This window comes from Leptosomus discolor, chromosome 2 (assembly GCF_034619465.1).
Source record: "Leptosomus discolor isolate bLepDis1 chromosome 2, bLepDis1.hap2, whole genome shotgun sequence".
Lineage (NCBI taxonomy): Eukaryota > Metazoa > Chordata > Aves > Leptosomiformes > Leptosomidae > Leptosomus > Leptosomus discolor.
In genome coordinates, this window is record NC_141392.1 from 16,111,709 (window position 1) to 16,136,220 (window position 24,512).

At 39.6% G+C, this 24,512-nt stretch overlaps 1 protein-coding gene across 1 annotated transcript in view; it reads right to left on the reverse strand.

Moving 5' to 3' along the window:
- Positions 1 to 24,512, reverse strand: part of SUSD4 (sushi domain containing 4) — a 96,899-nt gene that overhangs the window by 18,643 nt on the left and 53,744 nt on the right. The window contains exons 2-4 of the mRNA XM_086460364.1: positions 12,474 to 12,686; positions 4,887 to 5,066; positions 1,131 to 1,319 (exon numbers count right to left, since the gene is read on the reverse strand). Coding sequence (XP_086316490.1) covers positions 1,131 to 1,319; positions 4,887 to 5,066; positions 12,474 to 12,686 — 582 coding nt within the window. The remainder of the gene's footprint in view (positions 1 to 1,130; positions 1,320 to 4,886; positions 5,067 to 12,473; positions 12,687 to 24,512) is intronic.

A 24,512-nucleotide genomic window follows, 5' to 3' on the forward strand; every position in this document is an offset into this window, starting at 1 on the left:
TGATTTGGGATTAATTTTTTATGGTGTGCTAAATAAATAAATAAATAAATAAATAAATAATCTTGTGATGTCATTCCAAAATTGCAAAGGCATTTTTGAATTTTGGAACTTGAATTGTCAGTTAAAAATAAGGATATTATTTTATTATTTTTGTGCGGTATATCACTTTGTTGATGCTGTTGGCAAATTTTTGCACTTCCAGAATGCTTAGCATTTAGCTCAGCAACGTAAGCATCACATATGAATTTCTATAAATGCCTTTAGCTAATTTCTACATATAGATAGCTTCCTCACAGGCTTGAAATAGAGCAAAAATGTAGTCCTTTTAGGGGAATGAAATGCAGAGGATGTACTTGGATTCTGATGACTTCCTAGGATGTTTCATACAAAATGCAGCATGAAGATGGAGGAAGGTAGTACACAAGGTTTTGACAGTGTATAGAGCAATCCATTCAGTATCTTTGTTTTAAATGTATGGGATGCACATATAAATGCACTACAATATCCTCCATTCCAGCACTGCAGCTATAATTACGGATTATTCCTTTTGGCTTGGTGTGATTTACCTCTGTTTCACACTGAATGGTTTTTATGTTCCTAACCAATAAATTAGCTCAGTCATTTTAGTTGCAAATTCTTCTTTAAGGTTAACTACTACGAGAGAAAACAAATATTCAAGCATGCAGCACCATGTAGCGCTGAATAACGTTTGCAGCTGGCATAGCCCAGACTAAGAGTTTCTATGGACTATTTTTTAGTTTATCATGGAAATCTATCCATATCTATAGAAACTCTGACCATCTGCACACAAATGTGAATCCCATAACTTCCTCAGTATCTTTATTAGAAAAGCTACAAAGAATTTACATTTTAAGGGCAAAGCAATCATCGTTAAGAGCTTCCACTCCTGCACTTCAGACACTGAGAGAGCAAACATTAGTTAGTGAACACCAAGAGCTAATGCTGCAGTGAACCACAATAGGCTGCACGCAACAAAAACCAGATAGGCTCTGTGTGGCCTGCGGAAACATTACATATAGCCAAACTGTGGTTCTAGCCCTGAGTTAAAATCATACAGAGCATGCCGATTTTGCAAAAGTGAAAGAGAAAAAAAAAAATTAGACATTTACCTTCCACATCAAGGCACCTAGGTGGGCTATCTGACCAGATAAGGTTATACATGCACTCAAGGAACTCTGCCCCTTCTAGTTTATATCCAGGAAAGCATTGATAATACACCACTGTTCCTACGGGGAAGGAGGACTCGAACTCAGATATGTTAATGTAACTATGAGGAAGAACCAATGGCCTCAGGCAACCTGCAAATTAAGAACAGGGAGGTATCTTTTATTATCAGTTGCTTATCTCAGTCATCTTCACACATCTTGGTTATAATTCCTAAACTGAGGAGTGCAATATTTTTCATCTTCTCTACTGTGAATGGCATGTCTGCATGATCTCCCTCAGATACACATGCCTCATTATCCTGTTTCAAACCCTTTTATTGTTTAGCCCACACACTTTGCTAGCGTGGGATTCATCTCAGCAAATGCAGGAAAGGTTTACTGAAAATGACAGTATTTTGTTTCACAAACATTCACTGGTTTAGCAGATGGCAATTTCTTCTTGAGGTAGAATCTTTAATAAACAAAGATTGTCATTTATATACACCATGAGATTTATTCCGCCTCTTAAAACTGACAGGCATGTAAACCATCTTTAATATTAAAACTGCTCCTGTGACAAAATGCACACAAATGTTAAAGAATTAATGATTTTGAAATTCCAGTTTGAGAAAAGTCCAAAGGGACATAACTTCCTATGAGCAACCTAATGATAAACACTGAACGAAGTGTCGGATTAGGTTATCAAAAAATTAAGGTACCTGTTATCACCAGGAACTATAAATGTAGTCAGAGACTACGTTCTACTGGAATTGCTGCTTAGGGATTTGTACCATGCATGGTACTGAGTGGTGACAGTTAAAGGGTCATCAACCATATTTGGTGCAAGAAAGAGTGGTGAATCGAATAGATGACATGACTTTATAACATGTCATTCACATACATCCAGAGTCTGTTTTGAGCTGGTACTTAGATAAGAGTTTGTATTAGAGCAAAAGAATAATTCCTCATGGCCTCAGAAATGACCCTCTGGGCAATACTTAATACCGTTGATTTTTTAATTTGCAATAATGTGGAGGAAAGATGATTAGTAATCAGGGAATGAAAAATAATATTATAAAGTTACGAGACTAACAAGAGCCACATTATGGCAATCCATAAATAGGTCTCTTGCCACTACTAGGAATTTTTGAAGGATGTTCATAATTTTAAGCCTAAGGGGGGAACTAAAACCAGTCTGAGAACTACTTGTAAGATACTGGCCTGTAAAAGAAAAAGTCTCAGCAGCACTTCAAGTGCTGATTTCCTTGCAATGGTCTTTTGAGGGAGAGGGACGAAAGCAAAAGGAAAAAAACAGAAAAAGCTTGAAAGCTTTTTACAGCACACTGTACTACCGGAGCAATGGTTTTGATAGCTGTTTTACTAGCTGGTTATCTCCCTGTTCAAATAAAGCTTCAAGCATCCTATATACTGGCTTCTGCTCATAGACCTGATCAAGTATGCCCCACACACAACACATTGGTTCCTGGAAACTGAGCAGCCCACTGAGCAGGATGATATAAGCAGCCTCCAGTGTGACAGAAAGAGCTCAGACTGCCCAAGCAAGACCATGCTCACTCTCCTCTGAGCTGTATCAGGGAAAATGTTGTCCTGCTGGCTCAGAATTGTAATGCTCATTGGGTTCCTTGTAATGCAGGACAGAGATTTACTTGAATTTGCATGACAGCCAAGTGTTTGCAAAAATCCCTAGGTCTCCAAACATCTCGAGCTGCTTGAAAACTTCATTTTGACATTTTTTTCCTAAGTACTTCACATCATTTCAGATCAGTAATTATCAATGTTATCTCATGGCAAAAAAATAGTTTGAGGTTGGCTTCTTACATGCTTTACAGTCCTTTCCCACTGCTCTGGCAGAAAAAAAGGCATCTTAGTGTCATGAGACTCCCCTGCCTGTTGTAATCAAAGTGCCACAGAAATGTAATTGACAGCCTACCTAGTGCAAGTAGACAAGTGCCTTTGATATTGTTAGTGCTTGACATAGCAAAAAGAAAATTCTGGAGACAATTTGAGAACAATTTGAGAATTTGGCAAAATACGGCAGATAATTGAATCTGAATTGCCTATTATTTACCTCTCTGGTAGTTACAGCACTTGGCTCTTGCGCAATTGATTTCTTAGTTTTATTAGCACTGCTTTTATTTTGAAAAGCAGTTAATATCAAATATTGAGTAGCAGCAATTGATTGTGTTTCATAGCACAAATACAGCAACAGGAGAAAGTAATAAGCCAGCAGGTACTTGGGGTACTTTTGGTTACTCAGTTAATACTGGTTGTCACAAAATTTCCACATGGACCTTTGGGAAACAGTACCTGCAAATCAATCTTTTGAGTATTCATCTCCCCTAACGGCAACAGTCTTAATCTACCTTAATTAGATGTGAGGTGCACCCACTCTCAAAAATGGGCTGTATACTTCATACTGCCACACACAATGCCATTGCTGATAAGATACCCCAGAACTAGTGTCCAGATTTCATGGGTTTGTGAAAACTCCCCTTTTCTGTTAGCCCTATTCAGATACAACATGTGCATCTAAAACACTGAGCTATTCCTGTAATGTCCCTAAGCTTCTACATGTCTGTGCCTACATAGTCTAAGACAAGTCCTTGGGGGGCAGTTTTCTGTGCCCCAAACCAAGGGTCCTAACTGTGGAGACCCATACAACCTAAGCTCCTGTAACTTCTGACTCTGGCACCCATCAGTCTCATCACTTTACACCAGAAACACCAAGCCCTGACTTATGAGTCTCACCTTGCCACCGTCACTTCTAAGAAGTGTCTCAGCTCCCTACCTGCCTGCCCCAACTTTGCAAATTGATGTGATGGTGTAATTAAGTGCCTACAGAGAACAGGTAGCTTTAGGAGATGACAGATGGGTTTGAGGAAAGTTAATATTAACCCAGTCTTCACCTTAGCAGAGACAGTAAAAATTTCTTGATCCTGTTCAGCTGGTCAAGCTTGTTACCAGGACATGAATTGGTTAAAATCAAGTCAATGGTAATAACACATGCGTGTTAGAAATGTAAAGGTAGTAGCAGCCCAGGGTTACTGAATTTCCATTCGCTAAAGCTGGCTTACCCCCAGCCATTTCTCGCAGTCTAAGCGAAGCTGGGATCTCATGCTGCTAAACTACTGGTTCTACGGCTAATGGCTTTTCTGGCCAAAATCATTCCTACACACACCCTGAATTTTCAGTCAATACCTACAGGTTTAATAGACTGTGAACCTGATCAACAACTCTGCTGAAAACTCTGATAGAAGAACAGGTTCCAGCTTCTCTCCTCTACCCTGCCTGCTGCACAAGGCAAAGAAAGGTAAATTGCAGTTATAAGTTTAAATCTTTCCAGAAATCAATTGGTGCGAAAATGTCTGTTGCCCATTAGATCTTTCGATGAACTTCTGACTCATTTAACCCTGATTTATTTTTTAAAATGCAATGTATCTGTGTCAGATTTTAGACTAGCAAACAAAAAGCAATATTTAAAGTAGTATTCAAGTATGGGTATGTTCAGAAAGCGGCATCTTTCCTGCAGTGAGCAATAGGGAAGAGAAATCAAAAAAGTCTTAGCAGCAGCACTATTCAAATACTGTACAGTGGAGCTTATCAGACCACTAACATCCTTACAACTGTAGAAAAAAAATGTTGGCAAACTATCACAAGGTGCATGAGCTATATAGAACAGGATGTGCTGGTGTACTAAACCTTGACAAATGGGCAGATTATCCCATGTTCCATCGTCTTGACATATTGAAACCATGTTGTCTAAGTCAGGGTAACGGATCTGGAATCCTTCATGACAGCTGATTATTAACTTATCGCCAGTCCTGTATGTCTTGTTATGAATCTCTGCATCTTCAACATGTGGAACAAGGCAATCTGTGACTTCATGAAAAAAAAAAATAGTAACTTAATTAAAAAAACATGGCTAGCTATTCAATAATCAAGCTCTTAAGCAAAAGTTATCAGTTAATGTAAAAGTGCTCTGCTTAAACCATTTGGAAAATACATGCACTTCAGTAAATATGTCCTTTCCCTAGTTAACCAACAGTTACAAAGTCTATAGCACTATAGGAGAAGCGGATGTGCTACAATAATGGATCGTTCCCCCAAACTTTTTTAAACAAACAAAATTAAGAGCATTTAGGAAGACTGTTTTTAATTTTGTTGTTCCATTCATCACGTGTGCAAATTATACCACACAGTCTGATCACCAAGTCCCATTGAAGGCAGACTCTTTGACAGCACTAAGGACAGGATGAAAGAAAAGATAAAATACAGATATGGCATGAGGAACACAGAAAAACTGCAGTTTTAGCAGAGAGACAGATGAAAATCAGGTACATTTACAAGGGTTTATCCAGCTCCATTCCACAGAATTCATTATGAGAATGCCTTCGCTTTAACCTCACTGATTCTGTTTTCAATCAGATAATTTTATGTGCCTGAATTCACATGCCTTTAAAGGCCATGATTTTTAAGGCCCTGAGCAGAATCTCAAGTGCTTGTACAAGACTCTCAACAAGGGAAATGACTGCAAACCTCTAGTGATACACAGGCACGGATGGCCTCTACTACCTATCTGTGATACATGTATTGGACGGTCTTGTATCTCACTGTATATACCAGTGCCAAAGACACCAAAATATAAAATAAACCCCAGAAGACTAAAAAATGAAAGGTATTGCGGAAACTGGAAGGAAAGGGCAAGGCAGGATAAAAATCCCTCTGCTAATACTGAATAATTAGGAGACAAGCCAAGAGGATATGAAGGAACAGTCCAGGTGACTCAAAGTTCATCCTCCTCATAAATGCAAAGTGAAATTAAAAACAGCAGAGAGGAAAAGATTAAATATTAGGAAAATATAATCAAAATTATGTTTGTCTGCCAGCAGTCAGTCCATGACAGAGACGGTGATAAAAGTTTCTAGGCATCAAAACCCACAAAATATTTCAAATCAAAGCAAGACAGTAAAAATATTATAAGCCTGTTTTATGCTGGGTTTTTTTCCCAACACTTCTACCACAAGAGACAATTATCTTCATTTAGGAATGCAATATTTATATAAAAAAAAAGACATTTCAGAAGTCCGTTGAGATTTGCATAAAAGAGAAAGTTTCTGTCATTTTTATGGGTAATTCTCGCTAAAGAAGCAGCATCTCTAAATTTGTACTTAGCAATTAACTGTGAGCGTGCACAAAGTAAAGCAATGGCAACAGCTTGTTTGTTTGCTTATGAAGCAGAACTAGAAGCAAGATAAACTGTCATTTAGCATAGCACACGCAAACTACTATGAGCAAACGTATTTCATAATGTATTTATTTATTTAGACAAACTAGGGGATCTATTATTCTGAGACTCCATCACTAAATTTTACTAATACGAAGTGGAAGAGCGTTGCTTCCCCAGTCAAAACATATCTTCCTTTGTACCTTCCCATTATAGGGATGTTTTCTAAAATACATTGTACTTAGCTAACATATAGTATGCAGCCTGGACATACTATTAGCCAAAAATTCTCCCATTTCTCATTATTTTTAGCTCCTTGGCTGCTGCTGCAGGTACCTCCTGCTGCCTGTAACAGGAAGGGCTGGCAGTCTGCCCTGCAGCAAGACATTTTATTAGAATGTATTCATTTATAAATGCCCAAGTCTGGAAGGACACGTACCCTAACAAAAGGTTATAAAATGCACTGGGATGAGGATGCAGACATCACTTTCAAAGACTGGGCAATTTTCTCTCTCTCTCTCTCTGGCAAGTTAATCAGCAGAGGAGACAGCAGAGGATGCCCCATCAAGGCTGATGCTAAACCTTGAATGCTGTCGCTAAGAAGCTGCCCTGGGCACCGCCGAGGATGGGATGAGATAGATGAGGATCCTGTTCTGCAGCCACACAGGAGGCAGTTGGAGGCGGATGCCAGAAGCTAATGTCAGTGAACAGCTCACTCTCTTAGCATAACAGCTTTCTGTTGCTATACAAATAAAAGAGGTGTGTATACATACACTGCAGTAAAATACAAGATTTCACTTTCAAAGTGGGGGGAATTGATTCTGTAACAATGATCTATTACAACAACTTCATCCCCATTATTCCAAGTAACAGCTATAGATCGAATCATTTTAATCGGCTAGATGTCGGCAGAGAACAGTGATAAGTTGCCTACTGTACCATCCTTTGCCTGTGACATCCTGGCTGACTTTGATAACAGGCCTATTACAAGTCCCGGCTAAACGTGAGACATTGGTCTCACTGAATTGCAGTATTACAGCTCTTTTTCCAGATGCCTTGTGAGCAAATGCTGTCCCAGTGGCTGAATTTGTATTGTTTAGCACTTAGTCAGGCACAAATTGCAGTAGCCGCCTCTCCGCAAACAATTGGATTAGCTGACACAAATTCTGCTTGGAAAAGCTGAGAATAAGTAAGTGACTGGATTTAAAAATGTCCTGTCCTAGAAAAAAACCTGCTTTATTCTAAGTACTTTTCAGCAAATCCATGGAAGCTGCTAAACCATTTAAAGGAATACATGGTCTTTAACCAGCATCGAACAGCAATGGCTATGACTTACACTCCTTTCTGGCAGTTTTACATGATCTACTTATATCTGCCATGTGAATATTAAAACAGGTCAGCCAAAAGAATGCCCTAGTTAGGAAGACACTTCTTATCTTGCAGAGACACAAAGGGGTGGGGAGCATCCAGCAGGCCCAACAGCCTGCCAGGTGCATGGGCTCATCTTGACCCAACTTTCATGAACATGCAACTTTGTACATGAAGAGTTCTTGGCTTTAGCAAACCAAGCGCATCCCTCACCACAGGAAGACTGGTCTGAAGAGTAATGTTTGTCAAACACTATAGTTACAGTGCTTTAGTTTATGCGCAAACCATGCATCATTCCTCAGAATTGTTTCTTCCAGCCCTTGGGGAAGGAGGACTACCCTCCCTCCTCGCAAGAGCACTTGGACCACAAAGGCAACTCAGAAGGCATGACCTGGACACTATGAAGACAGCCACACCATCCATGGGTGCCAGCTGGCTTGGCATGGCTTGTGTCTATGCATGTGAACTCTTACCCTCTAAAAATTGTCCCTGGTCCATGCTAATCTAGAAGGTGCTTGTAGGAATTGTTTGGGGAGTACTACTTGACATTGGCCAAAACCATGTCAGGGACCTTTCTAACACTGTAACAGTATGTGCAATCGAAGAACAGTGCCCTGGCCCGTGCTCTGGCACTGGTTTTTTTACTAGTCTATATGAAAACTCAAACGCAGAGGTCCAGTGGTGCTATGTATCTCACTGTGGAGAGGTCTCTGAATTAGCCTCGATCACATCTAGCCACAACGCTGATGGGCTGGAACAGAGAGGAACAGGGAGGAAGGATGAAAGAAAATCATGAAAAATGGGTTGAATGCAGGGACAGCTCATCTGGACCCTGTCCTCTTAAAAGCAAACATTTAAGATCAGTATTACCTGGGGTTTTTTACTAGTGTTAAATCCATAGTACTGTGGTAGTAGGATAGTTCTGTGGATGTCAAACACAGTATTTCAGTGCATATTAAATAATGCTTTCTCTTTATTGTCTTTGCTTGTATTACAACAGTGCACAGAGACTTCTCCTAAGATCTGTGGCCATTGTGCTAAGCACAGGTTACAAACATCATATAGTGCTTGTAACCAGGCTTAAGAATCAGCAAACACTGGGCAAGACAGATAAGAGATGGAGAAATAAAAATATTTCAGTCATCTCACAGATCCAGGGACAAAGACAAAGAAAAATGAGAGCTAAATGTCATATAGGAAAACTGTAACCAAACTGTGTACTAGTCCACTACTTTCACTGCAGGTTTATCATCCCTGTCAGTGGGAGAATGAGGCACTGAGGACATCTCGAAGGCGTCTGCCTGCAGAAGCACTGGGAGAGAATGGCACAACTCTTCGCTCGGTTGCCATCTCCATGTAGACTGTAAATTTATATTCAATCTCATAGGAAAGAGGTAGCATTTGTTCCAAGTAGGGCAACAGTTTCAGCAGCCACATTATCACAGTGGGAGAAGATCAGATTAAAGTGTGAACAACATGACATATTGCTCTTAAGCAGTAAATACAAAATTCCTACCTTAGAGCTTTGGTATTTATGTGCATAACTGTATTAGAATTGATGGAAGTTACAGTCACAACATGCTGTAGATCAACACTAGAACGTAACTCAAAGCACACAGATTTTTGACAGGGCATTTATTGGGCACCTAGTCATACAACTTTATTCTTGTACTGACACTTAAAATCTCCTGCTTCTAACGAGAAACGACAGACCTATAAAATCAAATTGATTGGATGAAGAGCTCCAGGCAAATGTATTAGTTTTAAAATCAAGTACATTCTGAAACAGGTTGCTTTACTTCCTTTGGTAAATAGCATTTGTTTCTGATTAGAGATTGTTCTAGTAAACACATAACAAGTTAAACCTACATAACATAATAGACATAAAATTATACGTAACCATCCTTAGTTGAATCCAAACTCCTGAGATTAACTGAAAATGAACTCCAAAGTATTGAGTGTTTTTACTGTTGAAGCTCAGCTGGCAATATCTGACATGAACATACACCAGGATGAGAGGCATGTATAGCATACCATAGGACACATGGCAGTCAGCCCCTGCCTTAAATGGGTAAATGCAACATGAAGTTTATTTCCCCTTGTGATAGCTAATGATGAACGGTAAAACATTAACATCTTACTTCTCCAGCAACTGCTACGAATTTCAAATTTCTTTTTATATATCATTGCAATGAGAACTTTTATGTATGTCATTAGACAGCTCAGAATTACAAACCCTGTTATAATTCCTCCTTAACTGTTCTCCAGATGTGCCACATTCCTACACAGCCTACCTCCTTATCGGGCCCCTCTCTCATGATTCTGCTCCCAGTACACAAAAGGATCATTCCAAAAAGCAGTTAAGCAAATGCTTAGGTCTCATGGTTTGCCACTGAACTTTTGTTTAGTATTTCTTCTGAATCAGTAGTTGTGGCATCAGTGTGCATTGGAAAGAAGAATTAATTCTGTCATCCAATTATTTTTTTCCTATTGCTAAACCCCAGGATTGTTTTAATAATACCTGAGGTATTATTACACTGCTAATCAGGAAAGTACTCCAGCACTTGCTTCACTAAATCCTAAATCACAGTCCTACTCTTCAGTCCAAATAATAAAAAGCATTTTTGCGTATGCCTAATTTTGAGCACAGAACTTTAACAAAACTAATCACATAATTACAGTTATGCTCAAGTTTAAGTGCTTTGCTTGATCAGAGCATTGGCTAGCAATCCTTTTTAAGTGTTCCATGCTGTAAAGTAATGATTATCTCTTAAGCAACTGTTGTCACATCATCCATCTCATTCTCATCTTCCAATTTCTTTCTTTTTTGAAAACACCTGGCTCGAGTGTTGATCACACTGACATCAGTGGCAGTTTTGCTGTGGATGGCATTGTGATCAGAAACTTCCTCCATAGATTTCCATTGGGCTGGGGGGCCTGGGAAGAGGTCTGAATATTCAATAAAACATGTTAATGCTTATTTTAACAACTGCAGTGGATAATACAGGTATTATTTCAAAGATACACATCAAAATTCCTAGAAGCTACCTGTAGTGGTTAAGAAAACAGATTTCCCAAGTGTTATAGCTTTTTCTGGTAGTTTAAATACCCAGCTTAGACATATGCTGCTGTCACTCTACGTGTATTTTTTCTTAAATAACCATGAGATGAGAGACAAGGGCATTTATGAAAGGTGGCTGTAACAGGAGAGGGCATGATTTTCATACATAAATTATTTTTAAAGGCATCAGGTTGTTTCTTTGAAGCTGACCCATGCCACCATTATGACCAGGTGTTATTTGCCCCCATTGCCTTTATGTTCTACACATCAGCTGTCGTCTCAGTGCATACCATGAGACAGCTCACGACTGTGCTCCCACACATGTCCAGGAGTCCATATTTTACCAAGGCCTCTCCTGCCAACAGGGCTGCTACCTGAAAGACCATGGACTACTTACCAGCTGCCTCTGGCTACTCTCTCCAATATTTCATGCACCACTTTCACACAGGGCACTGTTTCGGGTTGTTCCCTTCACCTGTATCTCCTGAGCGTGGTCCTCCCAGGCCCTGCTTGCTCCTGTTGTGGCAAGTCCCTTCATGCATCCCTGTCCTGGCACAGGATTCTCATACCCACCCACCCATCAGCATAAACAAGTACTTGCAGCTTTTATATAGGCTGAGTGATGCATGATCCTATGTAGTAAGTGTGTTTATGAGCCATGTAAATCTTTGACTACTCTTGAATGAAGTCTGATTTTAAATGATGGAAGACATCTTGAAATACAATTTATCTTGCTCCACCTTGAAGACAACGAGGCAATGGCTAATGACTTCAGCGGAGAAGTCACAACACTAAAATGTACACACTCAATCTAACCAACACTGTTCATGTCTGTTGATTTTAATAGCTCTTTTGACCAAAAATAAATCAAAAAAAGCAACAAGTTATATCTTTAATATACTTGGTGAAATAAACTGTTTGAGCTGCTTGGACATATTTTGACAAAAATTTACACTTATGATATACAAATTAATCCTGCCTCTATCTAACTTCCAGAAGAAGAAAGTAATTTAACATCCTAATTATTTAAAACCAAACACAGTATCAAAAATACAATATAATAAAAATAAATTTATTTATGCCATAATAGTCTGAATTATCTCAAAGTAAACTTCTACTGTGACTTTAAACTTCTGCAGTCCAGGTGTATTTGATTTTCCTACTTGAATCATGCACGTGTCATGAAATATAATTGTTTAAACCTCCTGATTAGCAGGAGCAGTAGCATTGGAAATTCATTGTATTTTCCTAGTAAAATATTGCAGAAAGGAGTATTAAGTGGGCAGCTTTAATGAATAGTTACAAATAGTTTACTTATACTAGAGGTTGTTTTTTCTCTCTGCATCAATTTGTAACTAGTTACAAGGAGAAATGTATTATATTTTTTTCTTCAGATTTTTTTATGTCCCTTTCAACTCATACATGCATGTACACACATGACCTCTCATGGTATAAATTTAACTGACAGATGGGGATCATGGATGGGATGGATGGGAAACTAAAGTATGTATCAAAGAAGACACAGTGAAATGGACTCCAGTTTTTTGTGTTTTGTGCTGAGACGCACAGACGTGTTACACGGACAAGTGAGAAGAACTGAGACTGGTGAACCACTTCAAGAAAACTGACTTACCTTCTTGTAGGCACACAGGTTTATCACTTGGTTTCCAGCTCAGGGAGCCATTAAAGTGTCTCACACAAAGTTTCTTTGAAGTACCATTAAGCCTGTATCCTTCTTGGCAATGAAACCGGACTACCACGCTTTCAAAGAAAACACCTGCACTGGGTGTCTTGTATCCATGTTCAGGAGCTCCAGGATCAGCACAAGCATGTAGGTCGTCAAACCCTATGTCAGACAAAGATAAAATCAAACTGTGTTCATTTACTTCTCATGCAGCCGTAGTTGTGCTTTTTCTATTTGACATTTAATCTTCATGGGGGCCTCATATCTTCCATTAATGACCACTACCAACCCTACTTGGGTATCGGGTGCTCCAGACTCAGGAGAGGATCAACATCCAGCTGCAACAGAAATACACAGCTGACAGAAATACTCCTATCTTGTTGTGCAGCTGCTGAGGAAGCGAAGTCAACCACACTCCTCAGTAGCTGATGTGGTTAAAAATAAAGCACCTGACCCAACCTACCAGTGGGGATTGCACAGTGATGTATCTGTAATTACTCCTGGGGACTATAGGACTTTGGAGGTCTGGTACAGTCACTGGAAAGAATAATGTGTCAGAAGCAGAGAGGAAGAGGAAATAAAGAAAAGGGCATGAAACCTAACTGCCATCCAAAAACTAAAACAGAAGATGAGCTGCCAGGTATAGGGCAATTTCGAGCTGGGAGGGAGCAATACCACAGGGAAAAGGGACACTGTGATGTTGGATGTACGTGATCCCCCTATCACATTGGCTTGGTGGCCCTACCAAATTCTTAAAACGCTGTTATGGGAGCACTGTATTACTGCATTGATGCCAGAAGGGAGTTTGTAAAGCCCTTTTCTTCCACAAAATTTACTGTAAAATAACAAACAAAAATCCAACAGTTGCAATCTTAAAATGTGACTGTTTATCACTTTATCAAACTCATTTCAATGTTATTTGCATAAACCGAAGCTTTTTTTACTGCAAAGCAACAAAGGTTTAGTGCAGCACTGAACAAGTACTGCATACTGGAAGAGCAAACAGCTTTGCAACAGCAACAGCAGGGGGGCAATTAATGCCAGTGGGAGGGATGCCTGGAAAATTCGAAAATCACTGCATTGTAGCTTTAATGTTTTGATTTTAAAAGAATAGTATCAGAGAGCCTCAGCTACTTCCTGCATGATAAGGATGAAGTGCCTCCATAGTACAGTCAGAGAGAAGGAAGATACTACAGTGGAATAGTTTTCAAAATAAATCTCTCTTTCCTGAGGCCAAATCATTCCCTCCACTGAAGTGCTCGGTGTGATGCTGTGGCAGCCAAATGGAGAGTGCTGCAGGTGGTAAAGGGGTCTTGTATTTAAACACTGGATTCCTCCCTTCAGTCCCCTCGCTGAAGGCTGCCAGTGGAGAACAGAAGCAGCACACATGGAGCCACTGTGTTTTATGTTCAATTACCTGGCCCCACTAGCAGAGGCAGGGCACACTGTGGGGTCACCAGAGAGGATTGCATTTTCCTGACTCCATATACAGCTGATTTTATCAGCGAGTTCAGGTCACTGCGCTGAACTCCCCCACCAAGCTACAATTTCCTGATGTTGACCTGAAGGTGACCTGATGGCCAGAACCCAGCCTGTATAACTAGGTGCCATGGATGCTGGAGAGAGCCATCACCAACACCCAGCCTCTGCCCCTCTGCAGGGCTCCAATACCTGAGCCACCTCACCTAAAAATATTTCACTAGTGTCCCCTCACTTTGCACTGCTGAAGAAGCACAAGAGCAGCAGAGCATCTGGTCTTACACAGTTTTACTCCTCTGTCCAGAGAAGTTTACTGTAGGAACTGAACTTCACACCCACTCATCTGCCACATGGCTCAAGACGTCCAGTGCAAACTGCCCAAGACTCTCTACCCTTTGCTAACATGACAAACGAGGAGAAATAGTTATTAAATTCATGGGATTACACACTGTAGGCAATACTTAATAATAGCGAAGGGCCGTGCATTTTTACTGAGATTAAAAAGAAGCTTCTTATGCTTCAGGTGGCAAACCCACATCCTCCAATAAAGTCAGTGATGATCTTATTTATTTTCCATTAAACCTCGGGATAACATGACATTTAGCTCAATTTTGTTACTTTGGCAATCTCAGAACTTGCAGTCAGGCAATGAATATTATAACCCACCTTGAAATATGTGTCCTTTCTTACTAGCTGCATCAGGGAAAAGTACACAACTGCCTACTATTATGCCTCTGGAACAACAGAAAAAAAGTAAGGTGCTGAGGTCACATACAATTTGCCTGGTAAAAAAATGAGCCAAGCTCATTTCTCAGTTTTCATTAAGTCAAATATGCAAAGTTAGAGATTTTGGGACCGTCAGCACAAAACCCAGCATAGAAGGCAAGAATGTTTTTATCCCTGGTGCAGCCTAATTCTGTGACCCTACTGCCATTTTCTGGTGACCTTTCACAAGCAAAGATTTTCATTCCTCCTAGGGATCATTTTGCAGTAAGTTGGTCTCTCAGGTTCTTTTTCTCGAGTGCAATTTGTGAGCAGAAAAATCTATCCCCAAGGGGAATTCCCAAGAAGGAACTGGAGCACAAATGGAAAAAATGAATTACGTACCCTCTAGTTTCTACAAAGCCAGCAGCCAGCTGTTACTCAGCTACTGAATAAGAGATGACACATGGAATCAGCACAGGATCACTACTTCCACGCAGCATCTCCACTGCTTGTTCTTGAAGCAAGGAAGACGGAAAAAGCCTCAGGGAATAGCCAGCTGGGCAGATTACACATGCAATACAGTAACTTCTCCTGGTAACATCACAAAGGCAAAGCAAACAAACCCCCAGCCCCATAATTTCTCCATAGATAGCAACAGTAGACTTGGCCCCAATATTAGTCATACTAAAATCAATGGAAGTCACTTGTATGGCAAGTCTCTGTTTGAAGATGTGTATGATCCAGGCACAAAGCAGTGAAGCCCACACTATGTCACCTCTTCCTGTGCTTGGGCTGAGAAGGAGGCAAGGACATGTGTGAGGGAGGTAGAGCAAGGCTGGCCGCTGTGCTGAAGATCTCCCAGTGCACAGAGGGCACTGCGGGGGTTTTGAAGGGGCCATTACAATCCGGAGAAGCCAGGAGCTGCTCTGATTTTCACCAGGATTGCTTCTCTCTTGCACAAGAGGAGTGCTGAGTATTTCAACAGCTTATTTAGCTGAGAGCTAAGTCCATCAGTCTTCTCCAATTTAAGTACAAAACTTCTGGCACAACATTCAAGAACAACAATGCTGAAACATCCCTGAGAACTGCCATCTTCCAGTTATCCTTAATGACATCAGACTTGGACCATTTACAAAATAATCTCATATAGTTAAGCTCCACCCTATCAAAAATGAGTAAATGCATGTCTTCAATGAAATACAGCTTGGCAAATTAAGTCTTTTTTTTCTCACGATCTTTAATTTCTTTCCTTTTTCAAAGTGATGCATTTAAGAGCAGCTGCTCAAAGTTGTGATACAGTATTTTTATACTGGCAGGAGTAATCTCACCTTATAGATGGGACATCTTTTGCTTTGGTCCCTTTAGAACCTGATGAAACCAGCCGAAACAGTTTTCAGCCAGAGCTACAAGATAAGTCTTTGGAAAGAGCCATAAAAGTTACATAAATGGGAAACCTGATCTGTGGCAAGACATTATCCTGCAGGAAAGAGTATATAGAGAAGATAAAAAATAACTTAGATCTACAATGGATTCTGTTTCAATGAAATTTTACTTTGACTACTGTACTTTTTCTCACGGTTACAAAGAACGAAGGGGCAAACATCATCACCTACTAGTAAAAACTATATAACACACTTGTCAAATAAAGTAGTAAATTTTCATGTTACCTACATAGTAAAAATTTAGTAAGGTCAGCAGCCTTCATCATAATCAATACTGCATTACTAATGTCAATAACAGCTTAATACTTAGTCTAAGTTGCAGACTTTCTGTATCATGGCACCTTTAAGGGATGTTGTGTAAAACATAAGGAACAATAATACCTTCTAATAAGGTTAACGAGTACAGAAGGTCATCATCGCCAGTAAAACAGTTGATACAGAATATATTTTGGTCAGGAGGTCATCAGAAAATAGCAATGCCCTTAGCCTGGATAAAATACAAGCAGTTTATATGGATTCCCATTTTACCTATATTACTTGGTATTGTCAGTCAGATAAAAATGATGTCAAATTAATCAGAAGATGAAAAATAAGCAATGACCTCCTTGGGGTGTAAAATGAACCATTATAATTCATTTGAACAGACTGTATTTCTAGAATTCTGCGTAATACGTTCTCAAACATATAATGATTCATCTCGTCCCTGATGAAAAGCTTGAAATACTGGGAGCCAGGAGAAAATTACATATTTGTGATGACAAGAAATCATGATAGCCACAAGTGAACTGCAGACATGTCTGAAACAAGGCAGGAGGAAGAATCCCTCAGCTCTTCCTGTCATTCTCTATTTCTCCACAACTTTTTCTCAGTTTCTTCTTTTGTTTTCCCTGTTTTCCTCTTCCCTCAACTCCGTATCTTACAGCTCCTTGTAAATTCATGGTGCTGGCGAGGTGATTTCTAATCTAGATTTGATGGACTTCTTTGCCACTAAAACTGCCACACAGCATTTCACTAACACACTGCTGATGCATCTTAGCTCAGAAACGGCTGCACTCATTCTTGAACAGAGACATCACTTTCATTTCAGTTTGTTACATAGACATAGTGAAGGAAAAGTGACATAAATGTGTAATAACATTAAAGATATAGAGTATTTTCAGTGTTTGTCTTCAGCAGGATGGAGAATGGGCTTCTTGTACAGCAACACCCGCATTTGGGTTCACTAAATCAGCAAGTCCTTTCTATTTCAGTCGGGGGTAGAGGGAGGCAGAGGCTTTGCAGCTTGTGGCAGGACCAGACTGCCTGCATGCACATTTTATAAGGAGTCTGTAAACACGGCGGGAGCAGGTTATCTTAGGCCAGCTCTCAGTCAAAAGCCATATTAGGCAGCATATAAAGCAGAAGGGCCACAAGTGCAAACATGCTGAGTGCTTGCTTGTCTTGTACAAAGGAAAAGTCATTTTCATCCCTTTAAGAGCTTCTGCCCTGTTTCTGTGAAAGCCACACAGGCACAGAATTTTGTGCCCTTGGCTATTTACGCTTCCTTGTTTTTGATGATGTTAATTGGCATCCTTCCTTTTCTTGTTACAGACCCCTGTAACAAGAAAAGGAAGGATGTGCTTCGATTAGCATCTAGCCTTGGCAGTGAAATGAAATTATAATCCTCTGATTTCATTAGTGAAATGACTGCTAAAATCTAAACTCTCTTTAATCCCTTAAGGGTCACTAATGCTTATGCTTCCCTGAGACCAGCAGCTTTGTAAAACCCTGCCCTGTTTGAGATGTGAATCACAACCTCCCTCGCTACCCTTGCAGAACATACTCCCAACTCCCAGTGCTATTGAATATCCCTCCTCACTCGGCTGAGCCTTATCCAGGGCAGCCTAACAAACTGCTGGAAGAAAGGGAGAAGCTCAAATTACTTTGTAGGAGAAACAGAACAGCAAATAAGACCTCCAGGGGGTGGGTACTTTGCTTAAGCCACAAGCTGATCTATAAAATCAAGAACACCATTAAGCTTCATTCTCCTTCATATAACCAAAGAGTGTCATAGCAGAAAAATAAGAAAATCAGTGTGAAATGCAGTTCATGAGCACCAAACCCACCCATCTGCAATAAAAAATGAACACGCAAACCGTGCACGAAGGGCAACAGGCTCCAAGAGAGGCAACTGATCATTCAAAAGGCTGAAAGGCTGCTTTATTTGCAACTCCCCATTTTTCTTATCTTTCCATTTCATGCCCTTTTCTGCCCCAACCCTGGCCTCCCACCTGTGTTCTCCATCCTCCTTCACCCCAAGCTCCCCCCAAGCCAACTCACCATCTGCCTTTGCACACTCCTATTAAGACCTCTGTGCTCCCAAATCTTGCCCACCACCATGCTCACTACCCTCGCTTTCTCCTCTTCTCAATCTATGCTCGGAAAGTAGCAGTCACTCAGAGATGGTCCTAAGAGTGACGGTTAGCTCAACCTTAAAATCCCTACTCAGGCATGACAAGTCCCTGGGCACTTCTGTGCTACATCGAACTGACATCTCCCTGGAAAGCCTAAGGATTTCTGCTCCTCCAGGGAGAGCACAGGGGAGGGAACGTGAGGAGCCGTTAAGCAGGACAAAGCGCCCACGGTGGGCAAAAGGGGCCTTCCAGGAGCCATGCTGGAGCTGCTTCTACCTGGGAACCTCACCAGGGAGAAATGGCGGAAAGCCGCAGTGTCAGCAGGGCATGTTCAAGGGCCCTGCAGAGATGATTGCAGATGTAATAACAGCATCTTTATTTCAGGGGTCATGACTCCAATTAGTTACTCTAGTTACCATTCAACACTTGGGGATGATAGCACACCCCAGCTGGTGCTTGACCAATGTCATACAGCAGGGAACAAGCTGAGTTTTTTACCCATGGAAGTGATCACCATTTTTAACTTTGAATCTGAACCTTGATACAGAATTCTTTTATTGCCTTGACATTCGGCTAATGCACGAGGAAAAAAACATTTAAAATTGTTGGAAAAGGAAGATGATTTAGAATACAATCAACAGAGGACTTCAGTAAACCCACAGCAAACTAAAAGATGTACTTGTTTCTTCTCGAAAATGAGCTTCTTCTAATTAACATCTTAAACAGCACAGGCCTGTCACTTTAATCATAACTTCTTGCAATTAATATAGCTAGGCTGTCTTTGTAAATAAGCCATTTCATTTATAATGCAAGAAGCACTTGTTGCTTCCAGCCTTTTGTAATCCAACAAGTCTGACTGTATAATTTATGAACCCTTATGAAATGTCATACGCTACTGTGTGATCCTCTGAACCTCCCATCACTTAAATGAAAAACAAAAGGCAGAAAGTAAATCTGCTGATGGTTCTGCTGACAGAGCAGAACAGAGGTTCCTCTATGTTTTTATTACAAAAAGTTACCATGGCTATTCTGGGATATCATTCAGGCTGAATAAAAGCTAATTTAACAAACGAGAAATCCCACAACCTCCTCCTAGTTCCTAAACTTTTAAACTGGCTACTTAGTTTTCAAAGAAAGGCACTGAAAATAGTAAGACTTGCATGCCGAGGCCTAAACTGAGGCCAGTGCAAACCAAGCATTAGGCACAAATAACTAAAAACCCAAAGCCAGAGTTTGTTCAGCTTTCTGCAAATATAAGATGAATATTTTCTTAATTTCCATTTATTCAGCTAATTCAGTTTAATGACTAGTTCTATTCAAGCTGCAAACTCGACCAGGAATTAAAAAAGTATAAACCAATGGGGGTTTTTTCTATTCCATGAAAAAGCAGCAGTGAGAACGAATGACTTCTTCAATTTCCTTGTTACAGATATAATTTCACGTTTTTAAGTGAATTTAAGATATAAAATGTGCTTAAATAAAAGTATTTTTATGCGTATTTTTTAAACTTAAGGTAATTTTATCTACTTTAAAATAGTTCTTCTTTAAAATGGTAGTTCTGCACTTCTTATCTGACCCCTGAGTATCTATGCATTCTAATTGCAAACACGCTTCAACATAGATGAGTTTTTGAAACAACTTAATTAAAAAAAAAAAAAGGCGTATTTTACTGTAATAAAAGCAAGGATGCAGTAAATGCACATTAAGCTGTATATATGCTTCAATAAATGGGCACATACCTCACACATCCTCTTATTCTTTATGCTGATAAAGCACTGTAATAAAGATGATATTTGCCAACATATGCTTGTTTACTGGAGACCCATAAGAATTATCACAAGGAACGAAATATGTACAAATTCAAAATACAAAATATATCGCTTATGGAAAGATTTCCTTTTTTGCTGATTTAAATTAGTAAGTGAGCTCATTACTTCTATTTGAATCAATGAACCCCACTTATATTTTCATCCCCATATGTAACATTTCATATATTAGATATCTAAGGATTTCATTCGAGTTGCAGTATTGTCGATGTGGGATTCTAGCCTCAGGTCACCAAACAGAATTAATAACAACACAGAAAGCTACTAATAAAAAAGTGCCAAATAAAATAAAACTGTACTCCCATAATTTCAATAATGTTATGGGCCTGCTGTGTTTTTAAAAGCAGTATCTTAGTATTGTTGTTTATCTGTCCCATACTTTTAGCACTCTGGAAAAAAAATTAATTACTATTACCAAGAGTTAGTTTAAACACTTTTAGTCTAGACAGGCATCCCTTAGGAAATATAGCAAAAAAACATAAAAAATGAATCATGAGCTAGTTACTATAGTAATATTTCTTCTAGGCCAACAGCATATAATATTATTCATCATAGCAAATCCAAAGTAATGAAATGCACACTGTTCAGCAGAGATCCTTGTTTCTATAAGGTGCAGGAATCAAATACTCGGAGGTATGAGTTGGGGGTTTGATATTTATGCTCTAATCAACTACAGACTTCCCTAGATAATGCTGTATTTTTATTGCACACAACAGTATGATAATCCAACAGGTTTTGCTTTTCAGCTGTACTACAGAAATTGATTTTATAGTTTCCAACGAACAGGCCGAATTGGATATAGGGATAATCAGGATTAATGTGTGAATATTATAATATTAAACTTTTAAATAAAGTGCACACTAAAGACTGAGAGGCAAGGCATTAAAAAAGCTGGTACATACTTAAAGCAGAAGAGCATACAGACACTGTCTCCAGCTTTTGCACTTGATTCCTTATCACAAATCCTCTGATGCTTCTGGTTACGTTGACAGCTCTTATGCCCTACAGTGATTTTTCTCTATATGCACCTACCCGTGAAACCGTGACCTTTCCTCTTACATGGGGATCTCATCGCAGCCACCCATTTTTCATTCACCTTTTCCTCTGTGTATGTTTTGCTTGCTGGTAGTTATTCAGTTGCCTAGCAAAGCTGGGACATTATTTACCTACAGGTCTAGAAGATGTAAAGGAAGGCAGGGTGGTGTTGCTGGTTCACTGGGTATTTTCCACATAAGGACTGCCACTGCGCCTTTCACACTTGCTTCAGATCACAAAGCACCACAAAGCACTTCTACTCAAGTAAAGCTCTTAGAAACCAAGCAGATAATATCCACTGGAAAAAAATACTCTGATTGATTTTGGTCTTAACCTGGACTGAAGAAGAACTTCTGATTTCCTTCTATATTGAAAAGTAACTTTTATGTTCCTAGGTTCTGCTAGCACTGTTAGTATTAAGCATAGGTTTTAGTCTGTTGTTTGCCTTCATGAGAATGCATTCACTGAAGAAAAATTAAACAAATTTGGCTTGTTATTTTCCAAGAATTGAGACAAGCCCACAAAATTGTACAGAAAGGAAGCAGGAATCCAACTGGGGAGCGGTAATGAAGCACTGTCATCATACTGAAACACTTGTTCTGTCCTGTGAGTTATTCTGTCCATACTGAAAAGACTGGAAAAATCAGTAGTAGTTAGGATGATACAGAAGCATGTTTTTTCCTTTCTTTTTGATTCATAATTGTGTTCCATTTAATTCCCCAGCACAGGGTAAAAACTCCCCTAAAATTTCTTCTGTTTAAACAGCTGGTCAGGCCTGGGACTGTAACAGCAGATAATCCAGTTCCAGGGCTGTATCCACTAAAAATCCTCCTGTGCCCATTTTCCTGGTGCAGTCCTATGTGAAGACGTCCCAATGGCTGAAAAGCGATGGCAGGCAGCTCGCAGCATCAGAACAAGCAACTCAAGGAGCAAAATCATAGAAAAGCTAGTGAGTGAGATGGAAACATTCATAATTAAAATGTTGTGCCACTATGGAGCCACCATATTTAACCCCCTAAAAAAGAATTCAGAAAAATATCAATGATAAATTTCACTGGCACACTCCCAATTTTTGTGGCATCATCAAAAAATCATTGGTGGGTAAAGTCCCCTCTGGCGCAGTATTTCCCCTTTCAATGCAATCCGTTTCCTCTACGGACAGTTTCCTATCAATTCTGCAATTCTTCCATTTATCCAAATCTTCACATGTATTTTCCTTGGTGACAGTTTACAAAAGTCAAGATAGACGGTATCTGCTGCATCTCCCTTCCCTGGGAAACCAGCTGTCGTCTCAGGAGATTAACAGATTAGTCTGACACAATCTCTCTTTAATACATCTATGCTTTATTTTATATCATACCTTCAAGACTTCTAATCTTTCTACCTTAAAAAAAAAAATCTGAAATCTTGTGAATTATTGAAGTGAGAGAACTAAGTCCCTGATTGCCCAGATCATGGGGTTTTCTTTTTTTTTTTTTTTTTTTCTATTTAATCTGTGGATATTACAGATAGTGTCTTAGAGCACTACTGGAAATTGCTCCCTTTCAGTAATGGATATGGCAGCAAACTTATGCAGAAGAGGGGGACGCTAAGGACAGAAGAGAAACCAAAGAAACCAGAGCAGTAACAGCAGGAGCGACTTGGCAAAGGTACAGAGGTGGGATGTAGTGACATACAAAAAGATGCTAGCCTGGAAGCTGACTGACAGCTGTTTGGATGGCAACACCACTAGAAGAGAGAAGGAGCTGGGAACACAAGAGGAAGCCCAACAGCGTTCCCAATAAGCTAAAAGGGGGAGCTGGAGACGGGCAAGAGGGAAGAGAGGAGGAAACCCTCAGTCACAGCCAGCAGAGCTAAGAGGAGGGGCAGCGCCTGAAACAAGAACAGGGCATCGGTACCAGGAAGATGCCTGCAGGACAGTTTTGGAGGCTGGCAATACGCTATGAGAGCCTTCCCAAGGGTTAAAGGCCTGTCCTTTTGCACCAGAGAATCCGATTTTTTTTTTCTGCTGACACCTCTGAAAACTACAGACTCTGTAATGTACTCTGCATTGACAACATTGAAGTTCAGACTGTCAGACAAAATCTAGTACACTTTATATAATATATACACATTGCTATTAGTCAGTTGAAAGATTGAGAGTTATGGCATTCATGTGCACAGATAATAGGTAATGCTGAGCTACCTGATGCTCAAAATATTTTCATAAGACAATCTGAAAATTCATATATACTGCTTAAATTTAAAGACTATGGGCTTTTGTTCTTCAGAAAGTATTCACATCCCTATCTATCATGAAAATAGATTCTCGTCATTTTGAAGGACTAGAGGAAGAGGAAGAATAAGATGTTATTAAATTTTTTATGGTACTGTACATTGATTAGCTGGGAGCTAGGAAAGATCTAGAACCAGCAAAGTGATGGTTCTTTGTTCTCATTCAAGGGGCAAGAGTTTTAACAACATAAACAAGCAATTTATTTAAAATTTATTTTTCTTAATAGATATTAATTTGAGGATTTCTGCAGCTTCTCTTTCCCCAGAGTGTTAAATGGTTCTTTTCAGAGCAACAGCTGCAGCAAACCTAGTTAAAATGAAAAGCAGGCAGTACATAGATCCATACATATGCTTTGCAAGAAACAGGCAGCATATCCAGATTTATATGTGTGCCAGTCCCCTAGGATGTCATAATTGTGTTTGTTCTTTTAATAACTTTAGGCTCCAGTGATCAGAATAAAAATTCTATGCTGAAGCTAATGCTTCATCCTTAGTTCACCTCACTACCCTGAATTATATAGTAAGCAGACTTAAATAAATGCAGGAGTCTAGCTCCCTCCTTACACCATAGACTCCAGCCACGCGCATAATGGGTTGCCTGATTTAATTCAAGGTCTCTCTTTTCAAATCTTACTTTGTTTTTACAAAATATTTGGCTCAGCCATTCCTTTTTATAACTGCACAGATTTTCAAGCCTGCCTTCCAGTGTTCAGTGAATTGCAGTCTCCTGTGATACAAGCAACACATCAAGCTTCCTGACTTGCAAGAGCAGTTGGGTTATTTAGACAATTATGTTCTTCCTAATTATTATATCTACACTTTACATCTACAGCC